The sequence below is a fragment of the Maylandia zebra genome, linkage group LG5 (assembly GCF_041146795.1).
Source record: "Maylandia zebra isolate NMK-2024a linkage group LG5, Mzebra_GT3a, whole genome shotgun sequence".
NCBI classification, from domain to species: Eukaryota; Metazoa; Chordata; class Actinopteri; order Cichliformes; family Cichlidae; genus Maylandia; species Maylandia zebra.
This window is the reverse complement of record NC_135171.1, coordinates 18,953,523-18,971,803: the sequence shown is the minus strand read 5'-3', so window position 1 is coordinate 18,971,803 and position 18,281 is coordinate 18,953,523. Positions and strand designations below refer to the sequence as shown.

Below are 18,281 nucleotides of genomic sequence, written 5' to 3'. Positions count from 1 at the left end.
GTCTGTTACACTTGTTTGTGTGGGCTAAAAACAGTAAAGTTTTCCAATTTGCCAGAAACACGTCATGAGCTGAAAAAAATAACCACAGAGGCAGCTGAGCTCATCGCCCCCAACTGATCTGAGAAAGTCCACGAGGACGCCCACGCCCTGCCCACACACTTTCTTTCATTTTCAATTTCTCACACTTGTTTTACGTTTTCACTTCAGGGTTTTTTGGTGTTTAAGAGCAACGATATTCGTTCACACCCACCATAACCTGACATTAGGGGCCAGGAAAGGATTTCATCCACTTTTCTGTTTGAAATCTGGCTCTGACTGAATTATTTTTAAAGACTACAAAACAGTCAAATAAATAAATAAAAGTTGAAAAAACAGCAAGTATTTCCCCCCTAAATACCGCCTTTCATAATCAACAAATAACAAAGCTGGGATTTCCCCAGCATACACCACAGTGGCTAATGTCACTTTATAATGTCATTTTGGTCAGCTGTTATCGAAGTGTTAGCTTTAATGCCCTTCTGCAAAGAGAAAGAAGACACTGTGGTGAGTCCTGAGTTCCCCATGGTCGTGCTTCTCTTTTACAGGGATTCCCATGATGAAACACACAGAATTATTTTATCATTCCACTTAAAAACCAACAGGAACAGAAACAAATGTGGGTTAAAAAGATGAAATAGAGCAAATTCATCATCAAGTGGAATGATCAATCATTGGAAGGCCTTTTTCATCAAAAACACACAGACACAAAGAAAAACAGAGTCTACAAGCACAACCATTACCCTGTTTATAAGCAGATTTGTACAGAAACATTTTATACTGTTTTTTAATAATGTTTCTATATCCCAAATATAATCAAAACCTGCATACTAGTACACACTCTGTCTGGATAAATATACTATTCAAGGTTCTCCAGAGCCTACTCTTCCTCTTCTGTGAAACAAAGGACCACAAAAAACAGAGTAAGAGCTGACTATGCATTCATTGATCCTGGCTGACTATCTCTATGGCAGCCTATTACAAATACAATAACACTTAAGGCATTAATGAAGATTTTATTGATCTTATTACTGCTATACTCACTCACACACACACACACACACACACACACACACACACACACACACACACACACACACACACACACACACACCTGAAGCCTATCCTCCTTTCTCTTTGTGCTTATCTTATTTCTAAATTGATAAAGGACATTTCATTGATCGTTAAAGGAAGAGGAAGCAGATAAAAACAAACACTGTAGATGGTCCTTGAAAGGCCAGTACATTCATTAATGGCACTTAAGATGAGGTGATTTTCAGAGAGTGTGCGTGCGCCTTTCAGAGGCAAGATCCAGAGACAGTGGTCTTGTGTCACAGTGTAGAAGGTCTGGCCAGAGTCGGCTCCAGAGCTGCAGGAGAGTTCACGGCTCCCAGGCTATGGAACCACAGAAATACCATCAGCATCATGCTGCGTGTGCTTTGACAGATGAGATTTGTTAACAGTAAGGTGGTCACACCACTGACCTCTCTATAATACCGTTGTTACACTGTAGCTCCCTCACCAGAATCTCCATTTCCTCCTTCAAATGGTGCATCCTACAAAAAAGAAAGAAATACTGCAATGGCAGTCGGGAAATGTCTTAATTTTACACACACACACACACACACACACACACACACACACACACACACACACACACACACACCTGGAGACCATCTGGTCATTGTCTTTGGGTATGACTGCTGACTGTTGTTCTGGTCTTTTGGACTGCAGAGTGTAAAGGATTCTGTCCATAACCTGAGGACGACAAATGAGACATGACATAGTCACTGACTTGCTCGACATCACTAATACAATAACTACTGAGCACAAACAAAAAGGCAGCACAGGAAAAATGCATGTCAGACTCCATGTTTATGCATAAGGTGTCAAGACTGTCTCCTAGGCATGAAAAGAGTGATACTGACCTTATTCTGGCACTGCTCACTCATCTCTAAGTCTGCTATTAAGCCTGCAGAGAAAGAACTGAAGTCCTGCAGTCGGGTCTGCAGCTCCAGCATAAGGCTGCAAACAAATGTAGAAGCACACTTGAGTAAACCTAATTGGTAACAGACAGGTTTTCAAACCCACACCCACCATCCTGCACCATTCTTGGAAAGACCACTCTGCTTTCAGTTATTAAACACCATCATTAGGCTGGTAACTAGGCAGGGTTTAAGGCTCAACGACCTCATAGAAATAACCTTTTCTTCAAATTTTTAACCATCAAGTGAATACCAAAAATGTTGTTCACCCTTGTGTCCTTTTGGCCTCGCACTCCTTCACCTTCTTTTCCTAAGCCAGAGTTTCCTGTTGCTCCAGTTATTCCACTGCCTGCCATGGGAAAGCTATCGCTGGCCACACGAGTAAACAAAAATGCCATCCTGTTCCTGTTTTAGTTGCTCAAGCATCAAGTAATTTTCCACGGAGATTGGATATCCACTGACAGACAGTGCTGCCAAATGAAACAAATGCTTATAGATAAACAATCATGGTGGTGGTGGGTTTTCTTTTTAATTTTTATTGTCCAATCACGTTATAACGACGATGAAAGATAATTTAAAAAAGCATTACTGAGAAAATGGTGGTTTGTACATGTGCAGAGGAGTTGTGTTTTGGAGATGATCACACAGGATTTAACGATATTAAAGAAGTTTGATATAAAAAAGATTATCATTGAATCTAGATAAAACCAAATTTTTGTTGTTTGGAAACCAAAAGAAAAATATCAAAGTAAAAATATGTGTTGACAATGTATATTTAAAAAAAGAGTGAATTAAATAAAATTTCTTGGTGTGATCATTGACCACAAGGTCTGTTGGAAACCACAAATTACTTATGTTCAAGGGAAATTGGCACCGGGCATGGCCGTCCTGGGGAAAGATAGGAAATACTGGAGAAAGAAAGCACTGCACATATTATACTGTGCTTTACTACTGCCGTATATGAGCTACTGTGTAGAGGTCTGGGGAAACACATACAAAAGTAATACACAAACAATAACAATAATACAAAAAAGGGCCACTAGATTAATAAATAATCCAGGATACAGTGACCCTGAATCCTCCCTTAGTTATGTTGCAATAGACGTAGGCTGCCGGGGATTCCCATGATGCATTGAGTTTTTCCTTTCCAGTCACCTTCCTCACTCACTATGTGTTAATAGACCTCTCTGCATTGAATCATATCTGTTATTAACCTCTGTCTCTCTTCCACAGCATGTCTTTTATCCTGTCTTCCTTCTCTCACCCCCAACCGGTCGCAGCAGATGGCCGCCCCTCCCTGAGCCTGGTTCTGCCGGAGGTTTCTTCCTGTTAAAAGGGAGTTTTTCCTTCCCACTGTCACCAAAGTGCTTGCTCATAGGGGGTCATATGATTGTTGGGTTTTTCTCTGTATCTATGAAGCGCCTTGAGGCGACTTTTGTTGTGATTTGGCGCTATATAAATAAAATGGAATTGGATTGAATTGAATTCCAGAAGAAATCTGATAATTGTTTATAGAAAGAGAAGGTGAGTATAACTTAAGAAGGAAATGGAATTTTAAAATACAAAGTGTTAGAACAACTTTAAAAAGTATGTCTATCTCCATAGCAGGAGTTAAATTATGGAACAGTCTAACAGAAGAAATTAAAGAAAGTAACAACATAAACCAGTTTAAAATAAAATATAAAAAACACATTTTAAACAAATATAAGAATGAAGAAAACAGGGTTATCCCGGGGCGGTAATGTTGTTCGTAATAGTGTTTTAGTTTGTTTGTTTCATAATTTGTGAATCTGCCAATGTAACCATTCTGTCTTTATTTATATGAAAGTAACTATACTGTGGTGGGGCTTGTTTATTTGTTTTGTTTTATTGTTTGTTTGTTTTGTCTTTGCTTTAGCTTCATATGTTGTTTGTTTAATTTAAGACTAAAAGAAAATTAAATCAATGAGACGTAAAACTTGAGGGGGTAGGGACTAATAAGTGTATACTTCTGCCTACTCCTTTTCAAACAAAATAATGGAATGATCTTTTGTAATGATTGTGAATGCACATGTTTGAAATAAAACTGAACTGAACTGAAAGAGGGACCGTGGATATATTGGATAAAGGATATAGAATACTGAACTGCCAGCCAGGGGGAAAAGAGGAGGACCTCAGAGAAGTCAAACCTTAAGATTAGGCTTAAAACCTTCCTTTTTGATAAAAATTATAGGTAGGGCTAGATCAAGTGACCCTGAATTCTCCCTTAGTCGCGCTGCAATATGCCTAGGCTGCTTGGAGCCTCCTATGAAAAACTCACCTTTTTCCCTGTCCATGTGTTTATACAGCACTCTGATGTAATTATTAATTATTATTAATCTGTGGCTCTCTTCCACAGATTTCCTTCTCTCACCCCCAGCCGGCAGATGGCTGCCCTTCCCTGAGCCTGGTACTTCAGGAGGCTTTTTCCTGTTAAAAAGGAGTTCTTCCTTCCCACTGTCGCCAAATACTTTCTCATTGGGGGTTTTCTGTTTGTTGGTGTTTTCTATGTTATTTCTGTGCTATTGTAGTTTTTTCACCTTAAAATATTAAGCCTTACCTTGAGGTAACTCTTGTTGTGATTTGGAGCTGTAATAAATAAACCTGAAGAAAATGTCACTGGATTCAGCTGAAATCCAGCAACAAATTGCAGATGGCTAAATCAATCAGTATTGTGTGTCAACTATGGAGACATTTCTTCATGGTGGAAGTAAGAATTGTTTTCTTTGTGTGTGTTTGTTTGGAACACATATTGTGTATTATAGAGGGTGGATAACATCTTTGCTTGCTGCTGGTGATGCTATCATCCAAAGGAGGACGATTGGAGTAGGGAGCGAACCACCCAGCCTTATTATGGTCATTACTTGAGCCAAAAAGAAGGATAAGTCACCACGTATTCACTGGATAATGACTTGTCAATCACAATCGTTTGTCTGGTCAAGGTGGCAAAAATTCTCAGTTTGAGGCTTCACAAGCTGCGTGGCTCCACCCATCTTTTATACCATATATGTTTTTAACCTGTATTTTAAATTAAAATGTTTCTACTCTACTTAAACACATTTGAAAGACAGAGAATCAAAGTGCATAAAGTACGTAACCTGTATTCCATGTTACACAAATATACAGTGATGATGACCAGGGTTAATCAATAACATACAATATCAGCTTTGATCAACTGTTTGAATGACTGCTAAAGGTTATTTTAATGAAGGAGTAGCTTGCTCTGACCTGTTCCATGTTCTTGTTGAGTCTAAAACCTCTTTGTATCTCTGCACACAGTCTTCTCTGAACAGAGATTTCACTCGCTTAATGTGGCTCGACAGGTGGATTCTGTCAAGGAAGAACGACAAACAGATTACACGACAGCGCAGGTACTTTACAGGCTGGGGCATAGCTGTGGGAACACAAATCCATAATCACACACACGCACTCACTTCTCAAACTTGTGGATTTGCTCATCATTGTATGCTAGCTCTGTGGGAAAAAGAAGAAATCTGTCAGATGAATAATATGAAACACAAACAAGAAATTTATAGTATCTATAGAGAAGCTGTGCATACTGCCAGTCAGCCTGTCTTTACGATAATGCTGATGAATTGCTGTTATCTTCTGTAGCAGCATCTCTATCTTCTGGCAGCTATAAGAAAAGAAATTAGTTCTAATAAACACTTATAAATAAAACCAATTGTCCATTCTGCAGTTTTGAATCCCTGCCCCCGATAGTACCTCTTATCATTGGCCAGAGTCTCTGACAACTTGGCCTGTTCTATCTGCAGTTGATCAAGTCGGTTCTGAAACTCTTGGATACCAGCACTGTACAAAGGTAGGTGTTGATGAACCTGAGGAGACAAGCATCTCAGATTCTTACACACAACACATCAACAAAGCACAAATCTGTGCAATCAGTTATGATTCAAGCACTCACATTTAGGGGATTCAATATGAGACGCATCAAATATAAGCTATGCTGTCTGCCTGTCTCTCATGATATTGAATTTCAGTCAACTGCGAGGGAACTCTAACTCCTTTGCATACCAGGTTTAAATCTTACTATAACACTAAGGCAATGTGCCTGTTTATATATAAATTCATAATAAACCTAAATTTAGCATCCTCTAAAATTTGAACTACAATACAGTATCTTATAATTCTAGTAGCAACTAAATATCCATCTCAAAGACACTCAATCAGTGTTAATATTTGCCAATAGGTAGCATAAAAAGCAGGATGATTATATCTGCTTTCCCTCTATGATGTTTTTAGAATAACAGCATGTAAATCAGGTGCACCACAAACTGCAGCATCCAGTACTACTACTACAGTACCAGCAAAAAGGTATTAAACCTTCACAAAGACAAGACATAATTTGAGTTTTAATTGTACAGTTTTAACTGGGACCTGTATAACTGCATCAGTCGAGCTTGTCTCTGTTTTTTGCTCTTGGTACTCACCTGCCGCAACCTTTGACCATTAGCAGCTGAGCCTTGATTTTCTGAAGTGTAAGGGTCTCTAAGAAATGTAGCAGATATTGGAGGAGAAAGGAAGGTTATAGGTTAAAGATGGCATTATTACAGTATCAGGAACATTAGAAATGTTTTGTGTCTATGTTTACACAAGACCTAGCCTCATTTGTCAAGATAAAAAAAAAAAAGAAAAACCAACCTCAGGTAACAAGTATGCCCGAATTATTGCAAACACTGCACTTTACCATCTCGAGTGCACTTTTACAGAATTAATTTTCTGTGCTTATTCTAAAAACACTTACGGGTGCCAGTGCTACCCTTCAGCCTTCTAGTAGATACACTGTATGTATTCATTTGAAAATCCCACGTGACTCCCTTCTTGAGCTATCACATTCACAAGATTTCCAGAAAACTTGCTGCAACAACAATACCTCTTCAGCCTTTTACAGCTTAGGGTTAAAAAGTGTGCAGACAAACTTACAGTGTGCGAATCCCGTGTTCTGCATTGAGGCAGGACTGCAGTCTAATGGTGACCATGGCAATACTGTGCAAGGCTTCTCTGCACTCGTTGCGCAATTTCATTCTAAGAAACAAGAAAAATAGGGAAACGCAGAACATAAACTGAAGGGAAATAACACCCGGGAGGCCCAGAATTCCAAGAAGACTAACAAATAATTTTTATCTGTGTTTGTGTCTCACATGTAGCTGTAATATCCCTGCAGCAGCAACTCCCGGTGCGTGTGCAGCAGCCGTACTATCCTCAGATACTGGTGGACTACACCTACTACAATCTAAAAATAAAAGGGGATCGGGGGGAAAAGAAGGCAGATATGAAAAGTGTTTAGTATATAAAATAATATATTAAATAATATTTTAAACTACCGGTAATAACAGGGAGCATTTACCTTGGAGAAATTGTAATCTGCCATGACGTCAAACCTGGCCGGGATGACGGGACTCTCTGCTGCAGAGGACAAAAGAAATACATCGCAAAAAATATAGAATTCATGAAAATGTGCAATCATGTCTGTGCAACTGTGTGATAACAACTGCATGCTCACACCAAACCAGCTAAAATATTTCTGTTGAGACAGAAACTGACACCTTTTTCTCAAAACTTAACACACACATATTTCCGTTATGCAAGTCTCGGTCTTACGTTCTCTGAATGGCAGGCTGGTGTTTGCTTCATCAGTTGCATAGCTGAGCAGAATGAGGGGCTGAGAAGGTGAAGTTCGTGGAAGATTGACCACCTTCATGCTGCCCTCCAAGAGCAGGTCATGTCCAAGGTACATGTGATGTTGTTGCTGTACCCCTATACCTGTTTGAGACGCCACCTCTTCGAAGAAGATTGATACTCTGGTTGAGAAGAGAGACAGATTTTAATTTTGTTAGACACATTTTTAAATTTCAGGAGCAAGTTTGCTTCTTAAGACTGTTCTCAGTGCGCCTGGTCGCTGCTGTTTGGAGTGAAACTTATTTAGTTAACTTCTTTCTTTTTGACACACAGTTTTCTCCTGGAGCTGGAGGCTTTGAATACCCTTTTGATTTGTTCTTGTCATTGGTGTTTTTCTTATTAATGTCCAAATCCCCACAAATAAAGTGTATTAAATTTCGGTGATTACATGTGTCAGTAAGTCTTTTAAACCTTTAGTTCGCTTCATAAACAATGACAAAATAATAATGGTCAGATTACCATAAAGCTGAGTTGCAGACATATTTTTATACAAAAATAAATGTAAAATAATTATTGTATTTGTTTTAGCTTTTTGTCTTTTTTTCAGTGCTGGCAGAGACAAAAACAGGAAACATGGGGTGAAAAAAGATGAGGAAATAGCAGCAGTTATGTTTGCATAAAAATCACTATTTCTTAAATTACAAACGTAACATACAAATCTGCTCTGTCCTCAAACGCTCTGAGTTCTACTGCACAGATTCAATGAACTGAGAGTGAAAGGCTTTAAAAAAGCAATTTGAGATTACAGATATAATCCACAGCTCAGCACAGAATTTACTGGCATTACCACATTAAAACTATAACACATATTACACCTCATTATTCTGCGAGTTCTTCTGCTGCGTATTTCTTGTATAAATTCCAGAAAACAAAATGGTTTCACGTCATTGTCAGTAACAAATTCAAACTCTCATCAAGATACTGAGCTTGCACTACATTTTTTTAATAAACAAAAACAGCCAAAGGAAAAAAAAGGCCACCCATAAAGGCCTCTGCAGACTTACGTGTTGTAGTGGTGTATGTAGATGCAATGTGCCATGGCCTGCTGCAGAGAAAAGAGGTGAACTGCTTGCCGCTGCAACACATCTGTGGTGGCTGTGAAGAACTGGTCAAAGCACCAACACTTTTCCTGGTCAGCCTCCATTATACCTGCTAGTACTGGAACCAGCTGCACCCTTAGACCCCTACAGCCACAGAGACAGGGAGAGCAAGAAAAGGGAACAACAAAGAGAGACAAAAAAAAACATGAGGGTTTGATGGTGACAAGGTGTGTATAAATAGGATTTAGTTGTTTTTATTAGGTGGCATACTGTGACAGCTGGCAGCTGTGAGGTAGGTGATAGCTCCAGTCTATAGGTCCGCCCTCTCTCCGTTGTATTCCAGCTATCGCCCCCATAGGTTTCTCTGTGGTTATTTTGAACCTATAAAACAAAACCCCCAAAATGGTTCAGAGGAAATACATAAATATATGTCCTAAGGCACAGTTACTAACATTGATCATGGCTGGTACATGTAGATGTACAGATGTTAGCTATGGTTTCAGTTGGGGGCTTGAAGAACTCTAATGTATTAACTTACATAATGGGCTTGTTCCTGCGTGGTCCTTCATATGGTGTGAAGGGAAGACTCCCAGTGGCAGCGTGGTATAAGGTCACACCAATACTCCACAGGTCGACACTCACCCCGTAAGATTTATGATGAGGCTTACGTAGCACTGCGCGCTCATACATGTCTGGGTGCTACACACACACATGAAGAAGAGAAAACAGTCAAAGCACCTTCATAGTGAGCCACAGTGCGCCATTTCGATCCAGCACTGTGTATCAGTCAAGTCTACATAGTTCACCTTTTGTTCTGATAACGCAGTGATTCCCTGGATGGGGCCCCCTTGTGGGGTGCAAAGGTACCACAGATGGGCCGCAGAAACAACAGAAGGTCAGTTTGAAATTCCTCAGATGTATGTACTTTTATAAATATATTTATTTATATAAAAAGTGACTTAAAACTGGCGATAAAAGCTTGTGAGTTTGGGATATTACTCATTATTTTAGCCTAAAGTCGCTGCTCTTGTATCAAAGTTTGTGTGCCAGTGGCAGGTGGGTCACACATTGGCCTTTAAGACGTTACATATGACTGGGTAGCATTTGAAATTTATAGCCATAATCGTGTTTTTTATGGTTTTCTGATAAAATTTTCAAGAAAATACATCACTTGTATTTTGATTAGTGAGTGAAGATTTAAGACTAGATGAGCCCCATGGGATTTTCTGGTTTTTAAGTGGGCTGCAGCACTCTTGATTTTAGGAATGGCTGTTATAACTAATAGATTTGACCACTAGATGGCTACCTAGTCCTGATCATGCAGGCTGCCTTTAAATATTCAAATTTGGGCTCCTGAAGATTGTCATTTAAATGTCACTTGGATACTGTCCACTTTGCTGTGAAATCGGACCCTGGTAACAAAACATTTTCACATCTACCTCAGGTTAAATCACTCGCAGAGGTGTTGGTCTCAACCTAATCTAACATAACACAGAGATTCACATCAGAGTTTACAAGGTAAGATATTCCATTGGGGAAATTGGGAAAAGCAAAATAGTTTAGTGGGGACAAGGCTGCAAGCCGAGTGCTGAAGGAAGCATTTTAATTATTGCAATATGAAAGTGTATCGATTTAAAGCTTTTACTTTAAAAATCAACACTCCTTGCGAACATGTTATGTTATATACTTTTTATTGACCCCAGTTATTAGATGGGAATGAATGCACTCTTTCACCACTGTACCTACAGATGGAAAAACGCATCATCATAAATGTTTTTAACTGTAGTGCAAATGGAGCATAAATGCAACGGACCATGTCAAGGCCACCTGCAGGCTAACCCGAACCTGAAAAAATAATATAAGACAACTCTATGTCCACTAACCACTGCTTGCTTTATTCTTTAGGCGGGATAGTGGACCTGCACAGAGCACTTGCTGTCGATGAAGGCAGTGTAAAAAACATGTATTTCAGTCAGTGAGTGGGCTACTCTTCCCTGTCCTGTTGTTCATCCCACAGACAAAAACGATGGAAAGTATCCACTACAGCTATTGTCTGTGCGTTTCCTGCTGTATTTTTTTTTAAATCTTTGATTTTTTTTCCACATTCTCCCTTTTTTATTCTGGTCCACTCGACAGTGAATCAGCATTCAATTGACTCCTAGGTGATTCAAGTCCAGTGCCGTACAGTAGGATTTTGAAGGACTGCATGGCAGCACGTGTGCGGTGGCTAAAAACTCCTCTGTTTGCTGTCCTAATGGAAGCATGTACATCTGCTGATATCCCAGCGTTGGTGTTGTTTCTACATCATCATAGCAGTGTCGGTCGACAATCACCATCGCAACTGACCAATCATGTTGTCTGAGCATTCATTTAGCATTAGCCAAGCAGTTATCTAATCAGGGCTTTAGGTGCACCAGCACAAATGTTAGGTGCACCCAAATCTTTCAACCGCATCGCTTAACACGACAGTTTTACATATTCACTTTTTTTTTTTTTTTTTTTTAAATTGCTGTCCATACAGACATATTGATTTGTAAATGATTAACTAACAATCTTGTCAGCACAAAGTTCTTTATTTTGAGCACAGTTCTACAAGAAAGATAAGTTACTGAAAAAGTGCTTGTGCTTAAAGTGCTTTGGCACTTTGCCACTCTTTGGCAATATTGCAGGCAATGTTAAACTTAATCATGATCTCTGCCTCCTCTGATGACCTGTTTCCTGCTGTGAAAGGCAGTGGGGAGAGGGGACACCTGGGCAGTGCATTTATCGCGGCATATAATGTGCTTTCTGGATACACTGTGCTGTCTCAGCATTTCAGTTCGAAACGTATTAGCACCAGTCACAATTGCAGTATTGCCGGCCATGGTCCTTCCACACAGTAAATGCAGTGCATCATGTTGTCAGCTTTATCTGTATCTTAGCCAGGGAAACTGGTCAAGCCACTCTTCTATTGTATATACTTTCCCCCTTTTGCTTTCAATGGGCTCTGGCTCGGAGTCAATCGTATGTGGCTCATTATCTGATGCTGTCTCTGGACCAGTGTTACAGAGGTTTTATTAGAGACACAGCTAGTTTTGCAATTTGGCATAATTTTAAAAAAGTTTACATTTCTTCAGTATTAAACAGCAGAAATTCGGTTTTCTTGTCAGAGGTCATTCTTGGGAAAAATACAATTTAAAAAAAACAGCAGCCGACAGCGCTGTACACGACTTGTTTGTAACAAGCGAACGAATAACGCAGAAAACAGATTTGAGATGGGAAACTGTTCTCAAAATAGAGAAAGAGCTGTGAAGGAAGTGTTATTTTATCATGGTGGAAGCAAAACAGCAAAAGTAAGAGGGAATTAATGGCAATGTTTATCAAATGTGAAGTGTAGTTTTGATCTTCTTCAGTGAATTTTGGTTGGAGAGAGACAACACCTGCAGCTTCACTGTGAGCTGTCGGCTTTCAGCCCCGACAGCGTGGGGGCATAAGTGCCGTTGGGTGAGAAAGCCGACTGTGGTGAGGCGTGGTCATCGATGCAGACGCACCTGCACAGCATCCGCGATCACGCCCGCTGTGTTAAAACACGGGGGAGCAGGGGTTGTGGGTTGGAAGTTGTGGTGTGATGTGATGCGTGGCTGGCAGCTTAAGAGCTGCAGCTGATAACAATAAATGGCTCTAAATGATGATCTGTGGTCCCACCGTGACTTATTCACACCACACCGACATCTCACAGATTCTGATGCATCAGGTCCATGCTTTGTGTTTACGTCTTTGTCCGGAATCCTTTTCCCTGCTCTCATTTACTGTTTTAGCTGTTTGGTGGTTTTTGAAATAGTTTTGTGAGGTTTAACTTGAGATTCTGGCGTTTCTGATAAAATATATTTATATTATATCAGGATTTAATGAATCAAATTGATTATTGACTACTCACCTCTCTCTATCCGCCTGCACTTTCAAACGTATAGACACCTAGGCCTACAGGAATATTTGGACCAGGGCCAACCAGAGAGGTCCCGCCCCTGACTATCTCTGATTGGTTTAGACCACGATATGGGCATAATGTGTGTCTGTTGTTGACCACACGTAGACAGAGTTGCGGAGACTTTTTTTACTCAAACGGCTGATCGCACCGGTGTGACCTAGGATATTTTTTAGTCGCACCATTCAGAAATTAGGTTGCATGTGCGACCTAATTGGTCGCACTCTAGAGCCCTGCTAATGCTACTATCACAAGCAAACCAGCACTAAAAACATAATAAACTGTAATCAGTCTTCACTCACTTATTCGAAGGTCCCCAAAGTATTTACAGTGGGGCAAAAAAGTATTTAGTCAGCCACCGGTTGTGCAAGTTCCCCCACCTAAAATGATGACAGAGGTCAGTAATTTGCACCAGAGGTACACTTCAACTGTGAGAGACAGAATGTGAAAAAAAAATCCATGAATCCACATGGTAGGATTTGTAAAGAATTTATTCGTAAATCAGGGTGGAAAATAAGTATTTGGTCAATAACAAAAATACAACTCAATACTTTGTAACATAACCTTTGTTGGCAATAACAGAGGTCAAACGTTTACTATAGGTCTTTACCAGGTTTGCACACACAGTAGCTGGTATTTTGGCCCATTCCTCCATGCAGATCTTCTCGAGAGCAGTGATGTTTTGGGGCTGTCGCTGAGCAACACGGACTTTCAACTCCCGCCACAGATTTTCTATGGGGTTGAGGTCTGGAGACTGGCTAGGCCACTCCAGGACTTTCAAATGCTTCTTACGGAGCCACTCCTTTGTTGCCCGGGCGGTGTGTTTTGGATCATTGTCATGTTGGAAGACCCAGCCTCGTTTCATCTTCAAAGTTCTCACTGATGGAAGGAGGTTTTGGCTCAAAATCTCACGATACATGGCCCCATTCATTCTGTCCTTAACACGGATCAGTCGTCCTGTCCCCTTGGCAGAAAAACAGCCCCATAGCATGATGTTTCCACCCCCATGCTTCACAGTAGGTATGGTGTTCTTGGGATGCAACTCAGTATTCTTCTTCCTCCAAACACGACGAGTTGAGTTTATACCAAAAAGTTCTACTTTGGTTTCATCTGACCACATGACATTCTCCCAATCCTCTGCTGTATCATCCATGTGCTCTCTGGCAAACTTCAGACGGGCCTGGACATGCACTGGCTTCAGCAGCGGAACACGTCTGGCACTGCGGGATTTGATTCCCTGCCGTTGTAGTGTGTTACTGATGGTGACCTTTGTTACTTTGGTCCCAGCTCTCTGCAGGTCATTCACCAGGTCCCCCCGTGTGGTTCTGGGATCTTTGCTCACCGTTCTCATGATCATTTTGACCCCACGGGATGAGATCTTGCGTGGAGCCCCAGATCGAGGGAGATTATCAGTGGTCTTGTATGTCTTCCATTTTCTGATGATTGCTCCCACAGTTGATTTTTTCACACCAAGCTGCTTGCCTATTGTAGATTCACTCTTCCCAGTCTGGTGCAGGTCTACAATACTTTTCCTGGTGTCCTTCGAAAGCTCTTTGGTCTTGGCCATGGCGGAGTTTGGAGTCTGACTGTTTGAGGCTGTGGACAGGTGTCTTTTATACAGATGATGAGTTCAAACAGGTGCCATTCATACAGGTAACGAGTGGGGGACAGAAAAGCTTCTTACAGAAGACGTTACAGGTCTGTGAGAGCCAGAGATTTTCCTTGTTTGAGGTGACCAAATACTTATTTTCCACCCTAATTTACGAATAAATTCTTTACAAATCCTACCATGTGAATTCATGGATTTTTTTTCACATTCTGTCTCTCACAGTTGAAGTGTACCTCTGGTGCAAATTACTGACCTCTGTCATCATTTTAAGTGGGGGAACTTGCACAATCGGTGGCTGAATAAATACTTTTTTGCCCCACTGTAGGAAACCTGGCAGAGGTTTGCTCAGTGAGTCCGCTATCTTACCAGATACTCTTCAGTTCCATAAATGGAGACAAACTTCTCGTCATCTTCGAGCTCTCTTGCTGCTCCAAAGTCTGTCAGCTTGTAAACAGACCTGCCGTCCTCCCCAACCTGCCGCATTATGTTCCCTGGCTTAATGTCCCGGTGTACCACTCCATTTTCCCGCAGGTGATTCATACCTTGCACTGAAGAGAACAGAGGGTGGAAAGTTTCAGGAACAGGTGCATAAAATTACAGACCGATACCACATATACACACCCACCTATACACTGCAATACTGTGAGGAACTCTGTTTCAGCGAGACCAAAGGCGTTTTCCGGCTCCTCGAGCAGGCTTAGGAGACTCCCTCCTGAACAATACTCCATCACCAGCACCTTCTGTTTAGAGGGCAGCTGAAAGGTGAGGGATTAACCGTGAGGTGTGCTTCTTTTACATGTTGCTAATATTTTTCTTTTTTTTTTAATATAGATATCTTTTTGTATTCTTACCTCTTCCACGGTGAATAGCTTGATAATATTGCTGTGATTGAGTTTCCGGAGCATCTCGAACTCCCTCATCTGGACCTGGTGGGGGCGGTTGTAGCTCATTATGTTAAACACCTTGACGGCCACCAGTTCACCCGACCTCTGCAAACACGCATGCACATTTGCATCACAGATACATCACAGAATTGCGCAAATGTGTCAGCAATCAACAGCATCTCTGAAACCACAGCTTTTCTTATCGTACATCCTGGTATTGCTCTGAGCAAAAGAAGAAGAAGAAGAAAAGCAGGCTGAAATTTCAATAATGACGGCAGCACTGATGTGAATGACTTTTCCTGTGAGTACGATGAGATGATAAAACCATCCTGTGGTTACCTTATGGCGTGCTTTGTAGACGCTGGCAGTAGCCCCCTGCCCGAGGACATCGTCTACAGACCACAGGTAGCTTATTGTACTGGCTGTAATACCTGACATACTGGAAGAAATGAGAAGGGAGGGTTACTATTATTAGAAAAGCCTTGGGAGACAGAACCAAGGTTATCCAATCATAAAACAAACAAATGCTAAAATAAAGAGGTTAGTATCGGATAACCGTACGGCCTGCTGTTGTAGTATTTGTCAGTGCATTGCCATACTGCAAATTCTGGTGTCAATCTGATACCAAGTAATGCAGGGCCAGCATTACCTTTTGACTTGTAAAGGTACTTTACCTGGGGTATAGCAGTGTATCATGACATACGAGATGCACCAGGATCAATTTGCATATTCTAAACAAAACTCCTCTGTTTGCTGTCCTAATGGAAGATGTACATCTGCTGATATCCCAGCGTTGGTGTTGTTCCTACATCATCATAGTGGTGTCGGTCGACAATCACCATCGCAACTGACCAATCACGTTGTCTGAGCATTCATTTAGCATTAGCCAAGCAGTTATCTAATCAGGGCTTAAGACCAACTTTTTGCCACAGTTGCACTGGTGTGCCTAACTTTTTTCTTAGGTGCACCAGCACAAAAGTATTCTAAACAGATTTAGAGATCACTAAATCATGGTGGTTTTTACTTTCTACAACAATTAGTTGTTAAAACAAAACCTTTCGGCTTTTCATTTATTGTGAAACTGGGTTTTTTTTGGGGGGGGAGGCCTGGAATGTAAATGTGCCTGTCTGTAAAGCACTTTTGGTCATCTTTTATTAATTAAAATGTGCTGTAGGCTATAAACAAAATCAATGTGACAGTCAACACAACAAGTTTGAGACATCTTTCATACTGCATGACAGGCTCCAACCCACACCGAGACACTAATAAGGTTAAACGGAAAGGAAATGTTGGATAGATTGATGTTTGAGGTGAGGTTTTTTTATATTTCTAAAATAAATAAATAATTTAACACAATGCAGTGGGCTACATGTCAAACTGAGAATAGAAAAAAAAGTATCGATCCTATTATGCTAGTATCGATCTGACACCAATACCGGTGTTGTGCCAAAAAGTGATTGTCTGCCAAAAACTGATTTCCGGTATTTGCCAAAAACTGATTGCTCGTATTTAAACTGCTATAAGTAACTTGATGGCCTATAATATGTGAAACATATGTCAAATGCATCCCTCATGGATGACACAAAGTCATATTGAGCCACAAACAACATTCGTGTAACAAGGTAGAAGCCGCAATCAGTTTTTGGCAGTGACTTTTATAGAACCTTTATTTATGCAGTTAAAAAAAATCTCATTAACATTAAAAATGTCTTTTGTAAAAGTAAGACAGCAGAAATGGCAGCAAATATTACAATAGTTCAGTAAAAATATTGTAAGTGGGGGAAAAGGACCGGATTGGTTATAATGTGAGTACAATAACACAGAGTTATAAAGATACTTGAAAAAAACAGATAATCTTTTAATTCTATATATAACCCCTTTGTAAACGCTGTTCACCGAAGTCTATTTACCAACATACGTAAAGATATTACACATAAAAAATACACGGAAACATTGGAAATCACTTTTTGGCAGGCAATCACTTTTTGGCACAACACCGGCGTTGGTATCGATACTTTCAATTTTTGAATCGATCCGCCCACCTCTAGTATTTGCATTTATTTATTCGCTTTAAACAGGCTAGTTGAGTTCATGTCGTCACAGCAGCCATTTTTCCCATTAAAAGCAGGTGTTACATTAATTAAAGCTCTGTCAGTAGACAAATACCTCCACTAACACGATTTTTTACATTTTACTAAACTTCTACATCAAAGGCTCTATTAAAACGACGTTAATACGCGGTTAGCTACTTGAAGCTAGGTGTTTAATTCGTTTAGCACGGCTCGCGCTACTAACCTATGTAGGAGCTGTAGCCGGACCTCACCTGGACCCGTTGCTGCTGCTCGTCAGTCGTCCTTTAATTTAGCCCTGACGGTTGGTTACTAACTCCAACTGCCCTCTGGGTTACTGTAAATCCAGCTCGTCTGAAAACAAAATACGCCTACGTGTGAAACTTCTTCCGCAGTTAGAAGCAGCTTTCATACCTGGAAGGGCTCCTTTCCGAACAGGTGAGACGCGGAGAGGAGGTGCTGCTGGACACGGGCTCAGTGTGCCGTGGGTCACTTTTTGTAACGGGGATCCAGGAGGGTTCGTTCAGAGCCAGCAGCTGGCCGCATTGCGTTATCGTTTGGGAAGTGCGGACTTCACGTTGTGGGACGGACTTTAGATGAAGGCGGAAATGTAGTTTCCCTCTGTGCCTGTGTGAGAGTGACTGCCGTGAGAGTACGCAGATCAGATCAGAGAAACTGGGGCTGGAAAACCCAGGAGCCATACTGGGATTATGTTTTTGCTAGAGGGAAGTTGTAGCAAAAAAACAAAAAACACCAACAAAACTTTGCTACTCTCTTACATAACCATACAATAGTTTTAAGTGTACTTGGTAATGAATGCTCTTATTTATCTCTGTGCATTTTGCTCCTTTCACCACTGACTTCCCCAAAGAATTAGATTAAAATGAAAATTGGCCGCTTAATTTTGCTGTTTGTGTTTTTAGCGCTTTATTAGCAAGTGTTTCATTACTCCTCCTTAGCATGCCATTTGTGTTAT

The 18,281-nt window shown here is 40.6% G+C and overlaps 1 protein-coding gene across 3 annotated transcripts; it reads right to left on the bottom strand.

Annotated features, from left to right (window-relative positions):
- Positions 1-761: 761 nt before the first annotated feature.
- On the bottom strand, positions 762-17,974 carry ikbke (inhibitor of nuclear factor kappa B kinase subunit epsilon). Of its 3 annotated transcripts, none has more exons than XM_004545077.3 (21): positions 17,720-17,974; positions 15,576-15,675; positions 15,204-15,341; positions 14,978-15,107; positions 14,719-14,900; positions 9,318-9,478; positions 9,050-9,160; positions 8,744-8,923; positions 7,662-7,861; positions 7,408-7,466; positions 7,202-7,293; positions 6,984-7,085; positions 6,491-6,548; positions 5,766-5,878; positions 5,600-5,676; positions 5,474-5,513; positions 5,268-5,369; positions 1,965-2,061; positions 1,703-1,794; positions 1,521-1,592; positions 762-1,431 (listed from the first exon to the last, which is right to left on the bottom strand). In XM_004545077.3, exons 2-21 carry the CDS (start codon positions 15,672-15,674, stop codon positions 1,368-1,370), a joined length of 2,169 nt encoding a protein of 722 aa, XP_004545134.1. In that variant the 5' UTR covers position 15,675; positions 17,720-17,974; the 3' UTR covers positions 762-1,367. The 3 variants fall into 3 exon arrangements, with proteins under 3 accessions (XP_004545134.1, XP_004545132.1, XP_004545133.1); XM_004545075.6 differs by having other exon boundaries at positions 17,532-17,921; XM_004545076.6 differs by having other exon boundaries at positions 17,560-17,921.
- Between the last annotated feature and the right edge of the window lie 307 nt (positions 17,975-18,281).

What these genes read in the sequence shown, in the direction of transcription:
- ikbke (XM_004545077.3), bottom strand. Translation starts at nt 15,674, where the DNA reads ATGTCAGGTATTACAGCCAGTACAATAAGCTACCTGTGGTCTGTAGAC. An exon ending in CAGATTACAATTTCTCCAAG is followed by an intron (nt 7,294 to 7,407) that starts GTAAATGCTCCC and finishes TTTTATTTTTAG; the next exon opens with ATTGTAGTAGGTGTAGTCCA. An exon ending in GTGAGCAGTGCCAGAATAAG is followed by an intron (nt 1,795 to 1,964) that starts GTCAGTATCACT and finishes TGTCGTCCTCAG; the next exon opens with GTTATGGACAGAATCCTTTA.